This window comes from Alligator sinensis, unplaced genomic scaffold (assembly GCF_000455745.1).
Source record: "Alligator sinensis unplaced genomic scaffold, ASM45574v1 scaffold597_1, whole genome shotgun sequence".
Lineage (NCBI taxonomy): Eukaryota > Metazoa > Chordata > Crocodylia > Alligatoridae > Alligator > Alligator sinensis.
The window spans coordinates 1,904,061-1,924,718 of record NW_005842074.1 but is presented as its reverse complement, the minus strand read 5'-3'; the positions used below and the strand labels follow the sequence as shown (position 1 = coordinate 1,924,718).

The 20,658-nt window shown below is 38.3% G+C and overlaps 1 protein-coding gene across 2 annotated transcripts in view; it reads right to left on the bottom strand.

Moving 5' to 3' along the window:
- RAB12 (RAB12, member RAS oncogene family) overlaps positions 1–20,658 on the bottom strand; it is a 34,092-nt gene that overhangs the window by 8,456 nt on the left and 4,978 nt on the right. The window contains exons 1-4 of one of the 2 annotated variants that reach the window (XM_025204256.1): positions 12,778–12,823; positions 10,357–10,417; positions 1,071–1,209; positions 420–509 (exon numbers count right to left, since the gene is read on the bottom strand). In XM_025204256.1, coding sequence (XP_025060041.1) covers positions 420–509; positions 1,071–1,209; positions 10,357–10,417; positions 12,778–12,808 — 321 coding nt within the window. In that variant the 5' untranslated portion in view covers positions 12,809–12,823. Of the gene's footprint in view, positions 1–419; positions 510–1,070; positions 1,210–10,356; positions 10,418–12,777; positions 12,824–20,658 lie in introns of those variants that run through there. The other variant, XM_006023669.2, reaches the window with a different exon arrangement.

Genomic DNA, 20,658 nt, shown 5'->3' with positions numbered 1-20,658 from the left:
TGGGTGCCCCCGGGGGTGGGGGGGGGGGGACACGACAACACACCACTTCCCCCACCAGCAGACAGTCAGCGACTGGGGAAGGGGGGTCCACAGCCCACAGCCGATCCCACAGACCGGGGGGTGGGGTCCCTGCGGCTGATCCTGCCAACATGCAACTGGCAGCGGTGCACCGCTGGCATTTCCGGGTCGGAGGGATCAGCCGCAGGGGGGCCGCTTCTCCTGGTGCACTCCCTGGCCGGCATTCTCAAGGGGGGCACCAGCACTCTTGCCTACCCTTGCCCCCTCGCCTGGGAACGCTGCTCTCAGGGGGTGCACATGCACCCCCATGCACCCTCTACATGTTGCCACTGGTTGTTTTCCACAAGATACCAGGTGACACACTCAAAGATGTGAATGATTTCATTTCCACTTGCTCTTACTTTTTCTCCCTGCTGTCGAGTAATTTCTCGATCAACTTCACAGTCCAATTTATTTCCAACTAGTAGAAGTTCTGCATCTTCTGAGGCATACTGTAAATACAGCAAAACATGGCATTTCTAACTACATCTAAGCACAAGTTTCATATGCTGTTGGAAAAAAAAAAAAAATCAATCAAGTCTCTAGTAATTAGTTGACTCATTATATTTCAATGTGTTCTATATTATCAAAACACTGTGGAAATGTTATCTTGCGAATATCCGCCCTCATTTTGCTCAGTTTTCAGATTCATACCAAGATACTAAATGAGAGCCAAAAGTTTCTCTCTGGTGAATATTATGACCTTAACACAAAGGAGGCAAATGGAATGTACTGGGTTTTTTTTGTGTAGTCAGATACGCAATGATGTGCATACTTCTACTAGTACCAATGACAAAGGCAATTACTGTTAATCAAGACCAGCTCCAGGCAGACATTTCTATGTTAGAGTAGTACTTGCCAAAAGAATAAACTAAAAAAAAACAACTCAGTTAAACAATTTACATTTTCAGTCTTCTACAAGTTTATTCCAAAACACATTTTAAGGGGACTGTAAAAATGTAATTTAAGTATTACATACTATATTCTCTACTTTTACAGAAGTGGAAGCCTACCTTATCAATCATTTTCATCCATTTTGGTAAATCATCAAATGTCTCCTTCTTGGTGATATCATATACCAATATGATTCCCTTGGCACTTCTGTAATAAGCTGAGGTAATGCTGTTGAATCTCTCCTGACCTGCTGTGTCCCTAAGAAGCAGCAGCAAACATTGGCACAAATATTTTATCAGTTAAAGAACAGAATAAGTTAGCTTGAATTTAAAAAAAAAACCCCACAAGCTAACCACATGCTAAATGTATATCCCATATTGTTCATTTCCTTCTATATATGATAATTAGAGACAATAACAGGCAAGCCAGATTAATAATTAGAAGAAAATCTCAGTTCTGAGACAGTCTACCATCATACTTAATTGTCCCACGCTAACTAAACTGGGAAAGGCCAGGCCACCAAAGCAACTTTATGCATCTTTGAGAATGGAGCTGTCCAATGAAAACATATCAGCAGATGAAAAATTAAAAAAAAAAAATTCTTAAAAAGGGAAAAAGAAAAAGATGCATGCTAATCAAGCTAACGTTGGACATCCAAGTGTAAAAGCCGCAGTGTACCTACTAACGAGATTCAAGCTTTCAGAGGGTTTTCAGATCAACCAAAAAACAATTAAGCTATATTTTAATATTTATGTAGATGTTAGTGGTAAAAATTGTTGAAAACATTAGGCAAACAAACAATACAAGGAAATGTGCTACTAATGCTACTAATTTTCAAGGCACATTTATGGCAGAGTACAATATGAGGCTGAAGGTAAAGCTCAGAACTCCAAAGTCTAGTGATTCCGAGTGCTTAATTTGGCATTTGGATCTGATTGTCAAAAAATCAGATCCAAAACAGGGGCTTTAATTTGGGTGCATTTAATAAGGTCTGCGAGCCATTCTCCAGCTATGGCACCAGTGTTCTTGTACTAACAATAGATAAGCCAAGATTTCAGGGATTTCTACCACTGTATTTTGGTGGCTACTCTTACAAGAGCTCATGCTTAGAGCAGATCGGCAAAACTTGGGAATGCCATTACTCAGAATTAAGTTATAAAGTGCTCTAGTACATCTGAAATACAGATGGTGGGAAACAAGCTTCCTGATATAAGAAATTAAAAAAATTAGTACTGAAGCAGGTCAAAAATCAGAATAAAAACTATTTCTAGATGAGAAGTATATGCATGTGAGGGATGAATGAAAAATGTTGACTGGGCTTAATCGTGTAATATAACATTTGAGTACAGAGTATGGAAAAACCTCACAAACAACTCTTTAGATACAATGATTTATTTTGAGTATTCTAAAAAAGAATGCTTCCAAAGGGCCAAAAATTGATCTTCCTCCTCAAGATTTCTCGATAGCATATATACAGGAGCTACAGTAGTAGGACAAACTGCCACAATCCCACTTTGTCTCAACCAAAACCTATAGGGACCATACTTAGATTGAGGAGAATTAGGAATAAATAATCTCTTAAATCAAGCCTTGACCTTTTCTCTGAGACTGCCACAAGAGCACCAGATAGCATCAACACTGTAATGGTGGTTTTATCATGTAGATGATTTGCCCACTAGAAATTGATCTGAAACCTCAGCTTCATATAGCTACACCAAGAATTATGAAAAAAAACCCAACCTGATGCATCATCATGAACAGTACTTGGAAGTGTGATGATAGTACTGTTGTGGGAAAGGAGGTAGAGGACAGGGAGAGAAAGAACTGGATTCTATCTTTCAATTCCCCCATGTTCCCCAAAACTAAACACACACACACACACAAAACTTTAAGCAAAAATATACTGTCTGTCCCAGCAATAGCTGGCTTTAGTTAGAAGTAACTCAATAGGTATCTAAAAGTAAAATGAAATATTATTAAAGCAATACAACTTCTTGCAACTGAAATTACATATATGGATCTCTCATCATTACAGCATTTATTTTCTCTTCAGTTCTCTCTCCAGTACAGTCACCTTCATTTTTTTGCAACGCTTATATTTCTTTATGTGAAAACACATTAAAATGTCAGTCAAAACTGTTGATTTTGCAAATACGGGTAACACCGTCTTAGGGCTTATGAACAGATTTCTCCAATATAGAAATGCCTCTGTCAGCTACATTTATGTTGCTAAAGATTGCTAAAGTGTTGGGGAGTGGATCCCATCAGTTTCATTACTTTTAACAGCCAGAACAAGAAGGAAGTGGGGGAGAGCAGAAGTGGTCTGGTGCCAAGTCAAAGCTAACAAGGAAGACAGAATTGCCTGATCAGTTGTATTATAATATCTTTGGCAGAACAGTGTTATGCTAAACTTGAATGATTTTTAAAATACACTTCCTGGGCTTCTTTAAATCGTTGACTGTCATACCACTACACCAAATGCCTTCATTGAAGTAAATGGGTGTTCTCGTTCTAGTGTCCTCAAAAGACACTTGTTCATTGAACTGAATGCTGTGCTGCAAAATCTCCTACTCTAAGTCCCACAACTCTATAAACTCAAGCCTTCACTTAAAGGTTATGCAAGCCACATCTGTAAAAATGAGCCAGATGTACAAGCACCAAACATCTGAATGGTGGGAAAGGCACAAGATGAAGGCAGAAGTTTATATTGCATGGAAATACTGAAACTAAGGCCCTAAGATTATTTTGCATGTGTAATTTACTGCACTGATGGAACACAAACACTTTCCTATGCCAAGTCCAAAAATCAGATAAGACTATTCAGCACCCATTCAACTCAAATCTCTATACAGCAGTTAGATATCTGCTCAAGTTCCTTGCTGAAGCTGACTTAAAAATTAAAATAGTGTTGGTTAATGACACTATTTTCAATAACATGAATAAATGCTAAGACTGGACACTGATTTTTTAGTTTATTGGCAAAGTAGAAGTGAAAGGACTGTATTTTTATGATCTTTTATACAGCATTATACAAAGAAACACAAACTTTTGGGCCCAAGTAGAACAAATCAATTCTTGAGGGGAATAACTCTAGGTCCTTCACCCCTGTAGCAACTCCAAAGCCAGAGAAATTGTATTCGTATTTCTTTCATAGCCTCCCATACCAACCCAGAAACTCCACTAATGTGCTCTCCTGACTCACAATTTAGGAAACCATTGAAGAGATTTGATTATTAGAGGGGAAAGAGGCACCAAATCACTTAAAGGGATGCTTCTGAAGATGATCAAGTTCATATGCAGGAAGCATATTAATGCATATTAATTCACCAACTGCTGAAGCTTCCTTAGCCTGACGAAGGGTTTTTGAACCCGAAAGCTTGCTTAATAACTATTCTCCAACCATTTGGCTTGGTCTAATAAAAGAGATCAAATTCACCCAAGGAACCTTGTCTGCCTATGTAGGAAGCATGCATACATGTGCAGTGGAAAATAAATGGTTACATGATTACTCTTTCAGGAGAGTAATTAGCTTTTTAAATAAGTTTGCATGCAAGTGATGGGCCTTTGTAATGGGATATTTGAAGTCCATTTAATAAAAATACCCAAAAAACAGATTACCAAGATTAACAGAGTTCTTGTCTTGCTGCAACAGAGTTTAAAATAAGTCAATATAAGATCTGAGGGTGCAGTAAGTTTAGAATATTACGCCTTGTCTCTCAAGCTCAGAACTTAATTTTGATAACAACTCTCAAAAAGCTCAGTGTCTTGGGGGGAGATCAGTTTTCTGGTAGGTGAGCTGTTTTACCAGGAGCATTCTCTCTGCAGTAAGAGTTCAGGGAATACATATTCTGTTAATACTACAAACAACTTGAGCAGGTGTTTTACACTAAATGGTGCTCCCCCAATAAAGATACTTGTTATGATGAGTCATTTCTGATGTTCTGAAATTAACTTAGTTTTGTTTGTTTTGCAGTTCCCATCATTACATTTCAGCCACAAAAGGTCAAAACTATCAAATGACAATGGGCAGGTGGTATAAAGCATTGGTATGGTTAGGCTATGGTTAGGTTACCAATCTGTACTAACATTAAACCATGTCATAAGCATTAATAAAAACTGCCAGATCTCAGGTACTCTTATTCAGATTTAACATAATACGAAGAGCAAAATATTTATAACCCAATGCAATAACGGTTTGATTTCTGTATGTAGAGCTCAAATGTTTGTGAAGGCTATAAACATTATTTTTTAATTTGTCCGATTGCTGGAACATGTCAAAATGCTCTGTATTGCAAATACTGTTATTACATCTGCAGTACTTTTTTGACATGGCATAGGGTGTTATTCACACTTTTTTGGTGCCCCTTTCCTTTTCAGTATCTAAGGAAATCACCTACTCTAGAATTATTTTTCAGTGTTTCTATCCCTTTTGTAAGATACCCATTTCCCCAGTTCTCAACTCCATATGTCCAATTAAAAGTTTGCTTGAACAAGAAAATTGTTTTCCAGTCTGTAGCTAATCAAGAAGTTATTCTTTAACAACTCAGAAGTTGGGGGGGGGATGGACAACTATCTTTCTCTTCCTACTTAATGACTTGAAAATGAGGGCTGTAACTTCAAGATAGCTAAAAAGCAAGATGCCTGATAACAAGGGAAAATTTTACACACAAAACTTATGCCCAAGTATTAAAGATTCTGACTTTTCATTTACATACTCATACCACATATTTGGTATGAAGTACAATAATCAGATACAGTTAGAAATCCTCTGAAAGTCTTAAATGGAAATGAATATTTTAGGTCAAACAACTACCGTTGATTTTATATAAGCACATTCAACAGAATGACAGTTAGACTTCTACCTACAAATACATCAAACCTATCCTTGAATCAAAAACAAATTTATTTTTTATGGAGGGATGGCAAGAGATAACTATGGGAAAGGTAAGTAATTTCAACCAAAACAAATAAACTGCTCATCTAGTTCCTTCCATGTTTTAAGCTTCTTTGGAAGTGGGAAAAAAATTCTAGGCAGATGCAAGGTTTTTTAAATGGTGTGTTAGCTGCATATGAAAATACCCTAGCGAAAACTACTATGCCTCTACCCTGCTTAGCAGAGAAAACTACTAAGCTGTAGGTGGAACATTTTGCAGCGTCTGGGTGCTCTGCAGAACTGCTGGGGACCTTTCCAGAGCAGTTTCTCTGGATTTCATCCCACTTCAATTCCATCAAAACTTCCCACTGGATTGTATGACAGCCCACCTGACAGGTTACTGGGGAGGCCAAGCTCCCATGTCCTGCATAGCACACCAGGCAGAGTGCTTAGGAACCAGGGCTTCCCGATTACCATACACCCAGCTCCCTAAATTGCCTAGCTTACTGGTTGTCTCTTCCTGGATTATTCTAGTACTAAAGCAGTCAACTCCCCAGGTAGCTAAATTCCTTGCTGTTTAGCAAAACAGTGCCTCTATGCTTTGAAACAAGCTTAAGAAATTTGGTTCCTGTGCCAAATTGCATCAAGGATGTAAAAATGTGGCCAAATTATAACTCCCTGAAAAGTCACATTTCTCACAAGCTCAGAGATTTGTTACGTTTTGACACACAAGTATCCAGAGATTTCATCTGCTCTATCCCCAAACATTTTCTGCCTACTGACCCAGCTAAACACACACTTCTTATAAAGCAACTGAGCATGTTTCAGCCCAAGGAGGCACAGACAACAGTTTACACTGTAAACTGTTCTTCCTTGTCCACCAAGGGGCCACTGTAATACCAGGTCTGAGAGCAGGGAAGACACCCTGGGTAGAATTTTATTACCCTTTGTGCACCTAAATGACAACACTTATTTAAATGACCTTTCTGGCATTTGTACATGGTGCGCAATTCTATTACACACACAGCGTGGACATATAAGCATTCACGTGGCTACTATATATGGTCAGTAGGCTATACATGGTGAGCATGTTACGCAGCTATCTGCATACATGTCACAATTCTGCCTGACAACCCATGACTAGTGGGTATTAGATGTTAGAGGAGGAGAAGGAGGACCCTCCCATGTTTTTGCCCCAATAGCTGAGTGGGCTGAGCATCTGCCCAGGAAGCATAAGACTCAGGGGTTTAAGGCCTTCTTCACCTACATTTCCTGCTTCCCAGCACAGTGTTACAACCATCATGCCAGAGACTAGGTATTATTATCTAGTGTCTCCATCAGCTCTTTTTTGGGAGGAATGCTGATTTGGGAGATGCGTGTGAGATGCGTGTGGCTAGGAGGAAGAAAAAAAAAAAAGCCAGTGAGCATGGCTCAGTGAGATGGATGTTGTTTTGGCCTTCCTGTTTTGGGTTTTTTCCAGGACTTATGCTCAGGTACACATGTTGATAGCTGCATACCCACTAGACCAGGGGTGGGCAAAATGCAGCCTGCAGGTTGGATGTGGCCCGCCAAGCCATTCTATCTGGCCCACGAGGCCCCCCCTAAAAAAATGTAGAAAAGTAATATATATCTGCCCCTGGCTGTCTGTCATGCAGCCCTTGATGGCTTGCCAAAACTCAGTGAGTGGCCCTCTGCCTGACATAATTGCCCGCCCCTGCACTAGACCAGTATACAGCTTACTGAACATCCAGAGCAGTCATGTGGAAGCTTACATGGTAACTGTTTAAGTTCCTCTAATACAGCTGGAAAATTACCATTTAGATGCAGAAAGAGTAATAACTGACCCAGTTTTTCCTCTTAATATTCTCCAGCAAGTGTCCAGGCAGAAAGGGAAGGATATTGCCTGCCTGGAAAATAGAGGGATGAAAAATGAGCAGATAAGAAAAGAAGAGCTAGTGATAACAGAGAACTGGGAAATGGAGAGATAGGCTAGGGATAAAGGCAAAAAGGATCTATGATCACTGAAGGACAGTCCCTACAGAACCTGAAACTGCACCCAGGACTCTGTCAATCCATACACTCCTCTGCTATCTGTACATAGCTATGAAATTCATCATCAAGGTTGTATTAGTCCCCTCTAGAGTCTGATTAATAAATTCTACTATTGCTGTTAACCTGTTAATTCAGGTGACGGAAGTCTATATTATAAACGTAACTATCTAAAACCTGCTGATGCTGCAAATTCAAGGCTAGAACAACGGCAAAGGATAAACTATGTTTACATGTTTTGTTTTGTTTTTTAAGGAAAATTAGATTAAAATAACTTAAATAAAAGTTAGAGTGGCAAAGTTGAGCATTCACAAATTAAGAAGTGACAGAACTGAGGTTCTCTGTACAGATTTAATGACGTTAGTATTGTGAAGATAAACTCAGAAATGTTTGTGAATGTCATATTGCTGTCAAGGGACAATTCTAATATCCAGGAGGAGAATAAATAACTATTTGGTCACTGCAGGGTTTGAATGTTGTGTACTACCTACAACCTGTAGCCACACACTAAGGCAGAATCCTATAGGAAAAAATGTTTGTAAGTCACACAGATAAAGACTGTATCAGAATGCCTATTCACGGGGCCCTGGAGTTAGGGATGTATAGGTAACCTTGATTCTGACATTCCAAAACTGAACTCTTGATTTCATAACCTTTAATATTATGTTAAATGTAAATACCCGCACCTCCCAAGTAATTTTTCAATAGAAAGGCAAAGCACCAAGGAATCTGATGAAGGAATTCACCATATATCAGCAAAAAGATAATTCTTAACAAATGTTTTTCAATGTGATTTTATAGGTATACTCAAGAGCTCCTAGGTAAATCATATCAAACACATGATAATGATAACAGTGTAATTTTGAGGCTGTAATCAGTATTAGAGTTTCCTTCTAGTTTCCAAATGTATATAATCAATGTGTTTCAAAGATGTAAAACTAGTTTTTTTCTTCTATTTTGTTTCTATATTGAACTATGTTCTAAATGACCATCTTAGAACCAACCATGAGTTGTTAAAGTGTGACTTTAAAGTTAAAGTTGTTAAAGTGTGACCATCTTTAACAACCATGAGTTGTTAAAGTGTGACTTGCTGAGTAAGTCACACTTTAACAACTCACTACATTTCAAACGGGAAGTCTACAAAAGATATTCTTAAGATATGGAGAAATAACTAATTCAACTCTCAGATAAAGTTTGACAAGCTATATACATTTTTGACAACATCCCCAGAAAAAATATTTGCATTACCTCGGTCAGCTTCAGTAGGCCCTGGCTAAAAATACTGGCTCAACTGCCAGCCCTGTGGTCATAGGTTTCCAAACAGGAATACAGATGAGAGATGAAGACATGCCAGTAACACTGTAGTGTTAGGTGACTGATGATACCAAAGATGAAGCAGCAGTTAACTCATAGGGAAGCAAGACAAACACATGACGCGACAAACAGAGTTGATGGTGACCTGCCAAGAGGAGTTAGTAAGCTGAATTCACTGCATCTATGTAAAATATCAAATACTACCATAACATCCCGATGGTGTTATCTCAACAATCAATGCACTTAGAATTTTTTTCTACTCGATATTAGCAGCTCTACCAGATTATCTCTAATGCCAGTTATGCAACAAATACTGTTAATACAATTTAAGCTCAGCTATTAGATATTTTATTGGGTTAGAATGTACATTAACATAGCTGGTTTATTCTCTCATAACAATGATATGCATCTTTCTATCGTGTATAACAAGGAGAATTCCTCAGGATTAGCAAATTTCTAGTACTATAAACTTAAACTTAATTAATTAATAAGCAATACCGCTTTGGCAACGATTACAGAGCAGCATATAGCTTGCTCTCAAACAGAACAGCAACTCAATCCAAACAATAAGCTTCCCAAAGCAGGACATTAATATTGTACCATCAAGATATGCAGTCTTGTTTTTAAGGGATTATTCTATTCCTTGGCACCATTTACTTAAAATAGAATGTTTAATTTGGGAGAGCTGATGTTTTTTGTTATGTGGTTACACGTGAGATCAAAGAACCAGCACCTACTCAAGAAATTTCTGATAAACAGTTCAAAATACACTTCATGTATTTTGACATGGAGTCAAGGGAACTGAAACCAAAAAATATTTTCTCCCATCTAGCATCTTCCTCCTAGTATAATGAACACATGCGTGAAATCAACTTAATTTGATTTTACTGTTATGCTATTTCTTTGATGGCTGATTTCAGTTTTCTATAGGAAAGCTTTTATACTTTCTTGTCATTCTTGTCATATAGAAATATCACATTTGTAACCTTATCCTCTCTGAAACAGCCGTTTGGGCTTTTTAAAGTCGTGCGAGGAAATTAAAGAAAAGGAACAGATGGATAAGAGCTAAACCAGCTTATAACAATTAATCATATTAGACAGGCATTTTGATCCATGCTAGAAACACAAAATTAAAAACATATTGCTGGTTGCATTTTTGTTTTACTTACCAGATTTGTAATCTAATTTTCTTTCCTCTTAGCTCTACTGTTTTGATTTTAAAATCAACACCTATAAATAAAATACAGTAAACAAAAAGGAGGAATAAGCAGCAAAAGCAATGAGGCCATAATTTAAAGTGATTTTTTGTACCTGTACATGTAATGTTATGCTAATTCAGTCATAGCCCTTTGAACAAGTTGTGAGATTCACATCACTGCTGGCCAGCTTGGGGAACTGACAAGGAATGGAGAATAGTTGATCTGTGTACCATGAGCTATAGCCTAACACTGCAGTAGTTGAAAATGTTTCTTAACCTCTCTTTCATCCGTAGAAAAATACAGTAAAAGAAAAGATAGTGCATGGCTTTTTCCGTATTCACAGGTTATAACAGAAGTCATATAGTACATTCTAATTAGGATTTCATCACACACCTCTCCTGTGGCACAAAACAGAGCAAGACCTCTCTGCTTGTTTTGCTGTCTGTAATGGGTGCAACACTTAGTCATTATTTCAGGCTTTATTTAAAGTGTTTTACAAAACACTAGACAATAAAAAGGCTTGAGTTCTTCATAACCCAACATGGATGAGTAATTTTTATATCAATGCTTTCCTTAGAAGTTCTTCAATGTATAACTACTTCAACATTTGCTGTGGTCTGAAACATATCCTATCTCTATTCAAAACACCTTTGGGTTTGAAAAATAATATTATTTTTGGTAAGTTAAAATATTCCAGCTTTAATTTTTGTTCTTAAAATGCATGCAGAAGTAAATGTGTCCATACTCTGTGGGTAACATCTCGCACATCCACTGCTAGTTTAAATATGAAGCAGGAACTTAGAACTTTTAATAAAACTAGATGGCCCTTTTTCCAGTTTCAAAAAGCATGCTAAACATTACTTAAAGAGAAACGACCTTATGCAAAGTAGTACTGCAGGATAAATTTAAAATTACAGAAAAACAGACAAGCAATAGACAGTAGAAAGTACATTACCTGTCAACAAAACCAAAGCACACAAGAATGTCCCCTCAATTACTCCAAATACCCATGGGTATTTTGTACACCTTCCTGTCTATGTTTTTTAAACCTATTATTTAACTTGTAGAGATATTTTTCTTCAGATCTTTCTAAAAGCCACTCTACCAGCAAATACTGTATCTATGAGATAAAAGATAAGAGGAGATTGGCTGAATTAATACAGTTCAACTAACACAGATGTGTAGAAGTTTACTATGTGGGGAAACCTTTTTGGTTCTACCTACCAGCATAACTTAGGAGGGGGAAGGTGAAAAACGAGGTAAACAAATATTTTGAAAAAACATTTTTTGGGGGGCTGTATTAGCTAGGGGCCCAGGCCTTGCACCATAAACTTTTATGGAAGAGAAGAAAATTTGGCCCATACATTTTTCAGACACTTTTCAACTTAAGCACACTAGAACATTTTAAAACAAGCTTTAAATAGCAAGGCCTGAAAATTACTTACATTACTGATTTGAAATATACTTTACAGTTGAGAGCTTAAGAACCTTCTGTTAAGATGATTTTATCAACAACAGGTAGAACTGTGACTAGGCAGGCAACAAGCTGGGGGCGGGGGTAGCATCAGCAATCATTTAAAGAACAGAAATTCCTCTAAATAAACAAACCACCTCTGAAAGAGCTCTCCTTACTCAATTTACTTGCTTTTAAAAGTTATTTTGTTCTCTTACTGAAAACAACCTTGAATCTTGGTTCAGAAGGGCATGTTATAAGTCTAATAAATAAACAAACAAATAATCCCCTTTCCCATTCTTTGTAGATACTGACATTAATATCCCATTTAAGGTGCTTATTCATTCAACCATATCTATACCCCTTTCCTACCAACTTTTACCTCATTTGGAATGCAAGCACCAGATATCTGCACATCAGACTTAAAATAATGCTTCTTCATTTAAAACCTTGAGGTCCCGCATCCTGTTAATTTCCACAACTGTCCAGTTTGCCTTTCTGATGTTCAATACCCTAGTTACAGACCTATTTTAATTAGCCCTGCAAGTTAGACTGAAAATAACTCTCTCTTCCTTAAGCATTGGTTTTCATTGGTCACTTGAAACCAATAATTTTATCTTATTAAAAAAAAGTTGTACTCCACTGTTTTATATAATTATATATCTTATATAATACAGCTTCCATTATATTACATTATACTAGTTAAAGCCTCTCATAACCACATTAATATCTTCTCTACTATATTCATATCCAAGCCTAGAACCTGGGACGCTATAACAAATATACAACACAATCTCATTGTGTTTTCTTTTATTTGTTGGTTTATAAGCACATGGAAATGAGGAGCAAATTTGAAAACAACCTTGAAATTAAGCATGGCTGTAGCAATTTGCATATAGTGCCCATGCATTAGTTCGTCCAGAATTGATACATGTTACCTTTTTTTGAAACTGCTGTAAGTTTTGGCATAGGTACTCCAAAAACACACTTTTGAGCAGCACTTTGGCACCTACCTGTATATAATATAAAATATTCATGATATTAGTCCAAAGCCAAAAGGCTCATGATTTACCACATAAATCAGGTAACAGAATCACAGTTTCAAGCCCCACAGCTCAGCACTGGTCAGTATGTGTATGTATTCCAGATACTCCCCACAAAGGATCCACGTGCTAAATTAGCCCCACTCACGACTGGAACCAGGTGTTCTCGTCACAAGTCCTGGGATGCTCCAAAAATGTATATGCAGATGGGGCGCAGGGCAACCTAGTCTGACTTCACCTCATGGAGGGTGGGACCACACTAATCATATGTGCCAAACTGAGATAGGGGGTGACAGAGGGATTCTGGGTGAGCTGTATGAAATGCAGTGGCCCATCATGACTTGAAAGAGACATAAATGAGAGGGACTGCACCTAATGGGCACTGCCATATGTCTTCTTCAGATGGGCTACATTAACCCATTCTTGTGGTAGGTTTCAATCAGCAACTTTACCCAATGTGGGCCATGCACGTTACAATCATGCTCAGTGCTGGCTGCATTTAATCAACTTCATACTTGGTTTCCCCTGCTGAGCACATGCTGCTTTTGGCAGCAATTTAAATACAGGCAATGTATTTGCTGAGATTTCTTTGTATGTGTTAGTAAGATGAGAGGCTTTTTTTCCTAATGCCAATCAGGGTAAAAATCTCATCTTGTATTCAAGTAAATATGGTACTTTATTCTTTCTATTCCTCTCTTTAGACTAGCTGCTCCTCTGTTCTTCCATGCAATCCTAATGTATGATCTTGCCTGTTTCTCCCCATTATGCTCAAATAAAAGCAAACAATTAATAAAAAGCTTCCTTAGTAAACCGAGTAATTATGAAATGGAATAAGAGAATACCACAACAGGCTAAGAGATTAAATTTAACCTCTGGCTTTGCTGGGACTAATATGCACCATATACCAGTGAACTGAAGCAGAACCAAAAAGCTAATAGATTACAAAGATTGTTTCGATGAAAGTACTGTCAACAGCAGTCTTATTAAAAAAAAAAAAGAAAAAAAAGACGTCCTTTCATTGATCATTTTACTGCAACAGTTTCTGAAGAAGTGTGAAGTTCCAAAAAACTATTTCAGTGACATAGATATAAAAAAAAACTCTAGAGCTAGGCAAAGGTGGTTCAATTGATTTAATTAGTTATAACATAAGACACCAATGCAATGCTAAAGGCATCACATCAGCGAATGGATGAAAAAAAATTGGCAGCTTCTTTCCTGTGCATAGTCACACAAAGGCCATAAAAATGCAATGTTGTATCACCACCCAACAGCATCTACCACATTAACAGTAGAAGGCTCTGCGGTAGCTTCTAAATTTACATACAATTCAAAAATGAGTATTTTGAAATCCAGTGGAAGTTTCTGCATAAAGCAATTCTAGTTTTAATTTCACAAACTCAGCCGTCTTTCAAATTCAACAGTTAACTCTGATATTTATTACAGATGTTCTCAAAATAAAAAAGGGGATTGAAGGAACAACCACCCATTCTGCAGATGAGTCTGAAGAGTGGGGTGGGAGGATTTGTCAGGCTGCTCCTCTGCCCAGCTCCTGGCCACTAAGAGGAACAGCAGCCACTCCTTGCTCCCCGTCTGAGGACTGGGCAGCAGGCTTTGCCTCACTGCTCCCCACGCTTTCCCTCGACCAGAAACACCCAGTTTTGGGAATGTGAGAAGAGCAGAGGAGAGGGGGTGGCTGCAGGCTGAATGCTTGTACTGTTCCCTCTCAGAAACATTTCTAGTGGTACAAGTTTTCCACTGCTAGAAATAAATGCCTGTTCATGGCCTATGTTACGCAGCATGTTACTGACAGCACCACAGGCAACGTGCAAGTGGGAAGCAATGTTGAAGGCTCTTCCTTCAATATATTCATGTTTTCAAGGCTTAGTTAGGTAGGGTATGTCCCAGTGAAATCAACTGTCCATGCACACCAATTTCCTCTTTTTAAATTCAGGCCTGGTTACGTCTATGAATATCTTCCCAGCATCTCTGAGAGAAGATTCTGAACTGAACCTGCCTGATTATCAGCAGGAAAAAAACTTTACTGTTCAGAGTGCTCCTCCCAAGACCCGAAAAGCTGCACTCTCTCTCAGCAGGGCCTTTATCAATGTAATAATTTATTGCAAGGTTATCAAGAGTAGGTATGCCAATGTGACAGTCCAGTATTTAGCAATGACAATACTCAAACTCACAGAATCAAAAGAAAGTAGGGCTGGAGGGGACCTCAGGATTTCCACCCCCTCAGATTTCCACCAGTTTTTATTACTTGACCACAGGACTACATTGGGTAACTGGAGGATATCTGGACATGGATGATCTTTCATTTAAGCTGCACATAATGAAAAATCATACAGAATTTACATTTCATATTGCTTTGCAAAATTTAAAAAGAAATCCAATGAAATAGGGCCAGGGCAAATATTCTGGTCATGTGATGCTTTTCAGTTTTTCATACATCTGTGTGTTTTACTAATTGGTGTACAGGTAACTAAATAGGTAATATTAGTATGATACTGAAAGACAGTTTTAAAGGACACATTATACCAACACTAAACAAATTGCTCCAGTTCAGAAAATAATCTAGCATCTCAGAAAGAGTATGTGCAGGAATTTACTATGAATACATTAGTTAAGCTCTAGATAGGGATAAATGAGGGAGTATGGTGCATGTTATTGGAAAACTGTTTGAGAATGTCCCAGGTAGTAGATAGATTAAAGCCAAAGCCTGACACAGAATAAATTAAAATGTATTTGTCTAGCTTGGGCTAAGAAATGAAGGGTTATCAGAAAAGCCACGGCCTGAAAAACATGACAAGAAAGAGAACAGTTTCTCTAGATGAAGTATGGCAATCTGTTTAGTGTTACAAGAAGACTCTCTCATGTTAAATGTTTACTGTTTAAGGTTTTCAGTAAAGGTGAATAATGATGGGCAGATAAAAGATGTAGTAAAGAATGGGGCAAGAGGAGTCATCATGTGACTTTAAAGTAGCTAGAACTTGCTAATGCCAAAGTTTGGGAAGGAAAGGGAAAGCAGAAACAAAGCAGAATAGTCCAATAAAGATAGATTTGATTCGATTAATTTTAAAATGTTTCTCAACTACTCATGCAAAATCAAAGATGTACAAATCTTTCAGAGAATAAAATAATTAGGCCACCTTTAAAGGAATGCAAATCAATTTTAAAACAACTTACAGTACACCAGCTACCCTAGAGTAACTGTTCTTTATTTTATTTATTTTTAACACAAGAGTATATGGAAGGTATCTTATTCTACTTTCACTGAGGAGTAAACACCTCAAAGTGTTTAAGGTGCAAAGTGTACCCATTTGCCATCACCACAAGAGTAGCTGATTTACTGTTAAGTCACACCACAGCATAGCTTGCAGGAATTGAGTAACTTGTTCATGTAAACACATCCTCTGGGATAGCCAATCCAGCCCTCCTCAGAGCTATCACCCCTAACAGGGAAATGTGCCATAGTCGCAGTAAGAACTGTTCTCCTATTCCTGAAATGCAGCAGGTAGCCAGAATGGGCTCAACCAAATAAACACAGGGACAAAGAGAACTCACATAAGAACAGCTTACTCACATAATCACACAAGAGTCACGATTGGGAAGAAGCTGGGAGGTTGGGATCCCTTACTGTCTCCTTGCAGCTAGGGTTAAGCAGGTTAATTAAAAAAAAAAAAAAGATTGCAGGGTGTAACTCAAATAACACATTTAAAATAAACAACAACACACATTTTCCTAAAGAAATCACCTTGGAAAGCTATTATTCTTCGATGGCTGCGTATGCTGGCCTAGACATTACTAAAACTTCCCGCCACTGTTACAAGTTCAACTTCAGTAATACAGTTCATAAAGTAATGGCTATCAGGATTTAAACTATCAGTCTCTTTAATCTTACCCAGAGATCTAGAAGACACAGCAGTTAATACACAATTTGTTACCAGCATATGTCCACTACTACCAGAAATCATGTTAACAGGCACAAATAAACTGTTCAGTTGTTAAAAAACCAAACAAGAAACAAACAAACAAAAAAACCCAAAAAAGCTGCGCCAGATACTCAATACTTTGAATACAAAACCTAACATTTACACACACACACAAACTCACACTCACTTTCCTCAAGAGCATCTGTCAAGAGCGTCTGTCATGATTTCAGAGCATTTTGCTCAAGAATTAGGAGGTCTAGCCCCAATACTGGCCACATTCCAAGTTAGGTATCTATGTTTTTCAATATAATTATATTAGAGGTACACCAATACATTGGACCAATATAAAGAAAATTGTCTATATTAGATATCGGCCTGATGGGACTGATAATTTGGCTGATAAATGCCCGTGCTGTGTGCAGCTGCAGCGCAGAATGGAGCAGAGCCGGCAGCACGGAAGCTGCTCGGGGCAGATGGCAGCTGCGGGGTTGAGCTGGAGTACGGGGCAGGCTTTTCTTGCCAGGGGCAGGGCTTGGAGTGGGCTCCAGCAGTGCTGAGAGGAGGCTGCAGCCACCCCAAATTTCACTGCAGCTCCGCTCCCAACACCACCACCACCTGGGGCAGCCCTAGCTCAGTGCCCCACCTCCACCCAAACAACAGGAAAAGCTGTGGCTGTGCCCGGCTGGGAGCAAAGCTACAGCAGTATCTGGGGGTGACTGCAGCCTCCTCCCAGCACTGATGGAATCAGCTCCAAGCCCAGCAAGAAGAGCCCCATGCAATGCCAGCTCCATCCTGCAGCTGCAGCCCACCCTGCGCCACACAGATGCAGGGGCACCCTCCCCACCCAAGCCCTTGCCCTCCCAGGGTGCAAGCAGCAGTGGGAACTGCCCCTACCTCACGAGCTGCACCTCTGTCCCCCAACCGGGCAGTCCCTGCCCTCTCCCTCACCGCAGGGGGTGTTGATCTGTCCTCCCGCATGCCCCTTGCCTTCTCCCTCCCCTTCTACCACACGGTACTTACCACCTGGAGGCAGCTGTAACAGATATGGGATAGGTATCAGCTGATATGCCTCCTTAAATATCTGCTATCAGCCCCTAAAATCTCTTTCGGTACATCCCTAAATTATATATTAATTTCTTGTCCTAGATTGTGAAAAGTTGCAATGTGCTGTTAAGCAGCCACCATTGTTCTACCTGAGGGAAGCTATTATATTTTGACTGCAAGTGAAAAATTCTAAAAGATATTTTATGAATATTTCAGAACATTTTGCAATCAAAGGCCCTATACAAAGATGATCTCATTACTGTAATGAAAGTTATTGTGAACCACAGGTAACAACCCAAATTCAATCTCTATACCCATGCTTTCCATTCACCCATTCATAGGTCCTAAAAACTTCAGGTTTCTGTAGGATGTACCATACACTCTGCTTTTGTTAACTGAGTGTCTAAACTTTCAAACAGCAGAGATAAAATGTACATCTATGAAGTGTCAGAACACACAGATGATCGTCAGTATCTCAGCTGTTCACAGGCTGGACTGATTATGACAGCTGCATTCTACTCTGCTTGCAGATCTAGGTCCTTGATAGGCACTATCAGAGGGCTCTAAACTTGGGTTATTTTATTGACGTGTTGTCAGATATGTAACAAATATGGGCCACAAGTTTTTTAGGCTGTCCCATAGTACCAACTTAACAAGATAAGAAATATTTTCAAAGAAAACAAGTTGTTTTGTGTACTTGCTTAGGGGCCATAAAGCTTAATTCCCAAGTTACACTCTCAAACATTGCTATATCAGTAGACAAGGGACAGTTTCACTGTGCTATTCAGTACTAGCACAGAAAGTAGAAAAAAACAGTAGACAAAAATCATATTTATAATAATTTTTTACCTTCTGGATAGATAGAAATAAAGTTAACATCATAAAACTCATACACCACTTGGCTTCAAAACAAATGGTGACAACAGCTAGTGCTAATTAACCTCTGAGGTAAGCATGCCACTGGCTTTGCTTTATGGGCAGATACTTAGCAAATGGGTACAGCATGTACCATGAGGGAAGTTAACTTTTTTTTCTGCTAATGCCTATTTGCCAGCATACAGAGTCACGCTGCTTCTTTAATGCATTATCTACATGCATTTGGTTATCAAACATCCTGCTTGACATATTAACATTGGTACCAAAAAAATACATTATGGAAATGAAAAATGCCTCCAATAATCAAGCTTAACCGAGTAAATTTACTAGTATGTAAACATTGATGATTTTTTCATTGAGAGAGGGCACTCATCCACTGCAAATCTTCTCTGAATACACAGAATTGAATTTCTTTGCTCAGAGCTACAATCACATCAATTATTAGATAACCCAGGACCAAGAACCCTTTATACTTCCCTGTCATAAAACAACAGCCATCACAAAAACACGCCCCCATCTTCTCAAGCTAAGAGTAGGAGAACCAGGAGAACTATGTCCATTATACGCACATACCCCTCTCCACCCCCACACCCCCGAACATATACATCATTTCCATCAGGCTCTGATATGCAGCAGTGAGATGTAATACACTTCTATTACCTGCTGCTTTAAACTACATGGGGTGGAAGGATGCAAATTTGTACACTTTAGTTCTGAAAAAAATGTTATCATCAATACAGATTGCCTAATTATCCAATACCCAAACATTTACAGAAACAGGATAGGAGTCAAAGGAACAACGTCAACTAAATCAGTTGTAGTTTTAGTTAAAAGTTTTAGCCCTGAATCCTGGCAATGTCTGTCATTTTCCAATTAAAAAATAGGATTTCTCTCATTACTTTGTGAAGACTAGACAACTGAATATAGAGGGGAAACAAACACCAAGTATTCTGTCAAACAATTTTGTCAAATGTACTAAGTTAATACACTAAATGTTAACTGATTTTATTTGCTAGCTTTTTTTAGATGGAATAATTACTTATAGCAAGACTGCTTTGCTAATACCTTTTACTGAACCATCTGTATAGTGGGGCCTGCAGAAGGCTATTTTCCCCAATTCCTCTCCCATTTATACAGTTGAAACAGTAGAAGATATTACCAAAGATGATATGCTTCTTGCATACTCTCTGGACCATCACAACTACTACAAGTGTTTACCCCTACTGCATCATTTCTGATGTCAACAGTAATCATACCCCAAAACAGGCAACACGAAGCCCTATAGCTCCTATAAAATTAATCTTCTGCTACAAAAGTTCCCTAACTTTACAGTTGAATAGCACTTTCAAGATGTGAATAGTGAGGACTCGGGTAGTACTTTAAATCTGCTTATATAACAGGTTTTCTGCCTGTTATCCTGTAACATTTAAGCATTTTCTGACTGAGTTTGCAGAAAGACAGCACCAATTTCTGCTGCTCAGAGCAGTGGTGTGAAATTAACAAGGCAATGGTCAGTTTTACTGTTGCTGTTCTATACTAGTACAGAAGGTAGAACAGTAGACATATTAACATTTAAACATATTTACAGATCACTTTTCACCCTCTAAATAGATACAAATACAATTTATTAAGTTATCCTTCGTAAAAATATTAATTATGGGTAAGCTGCCAATGGCCGATCAAAATTTGTTTTCATTTTAATACAGCAGAACAGATCTCTTGGTCTAAGCATGTTTGATTTTGCATGCATTACAGTTTCATACGCCTTATTAATACTGTCGTAAGGTAGAAGATATTTTCAGTGCCATCTTACAAAGTGAAATATAAAGACAGAAATGAAAGCTAGCTAATTTAAAAGAATACCATAAAGCTAATAGCACTGACAGTATGGCTTCCTAAAAAGATGTTTACATATATAAAA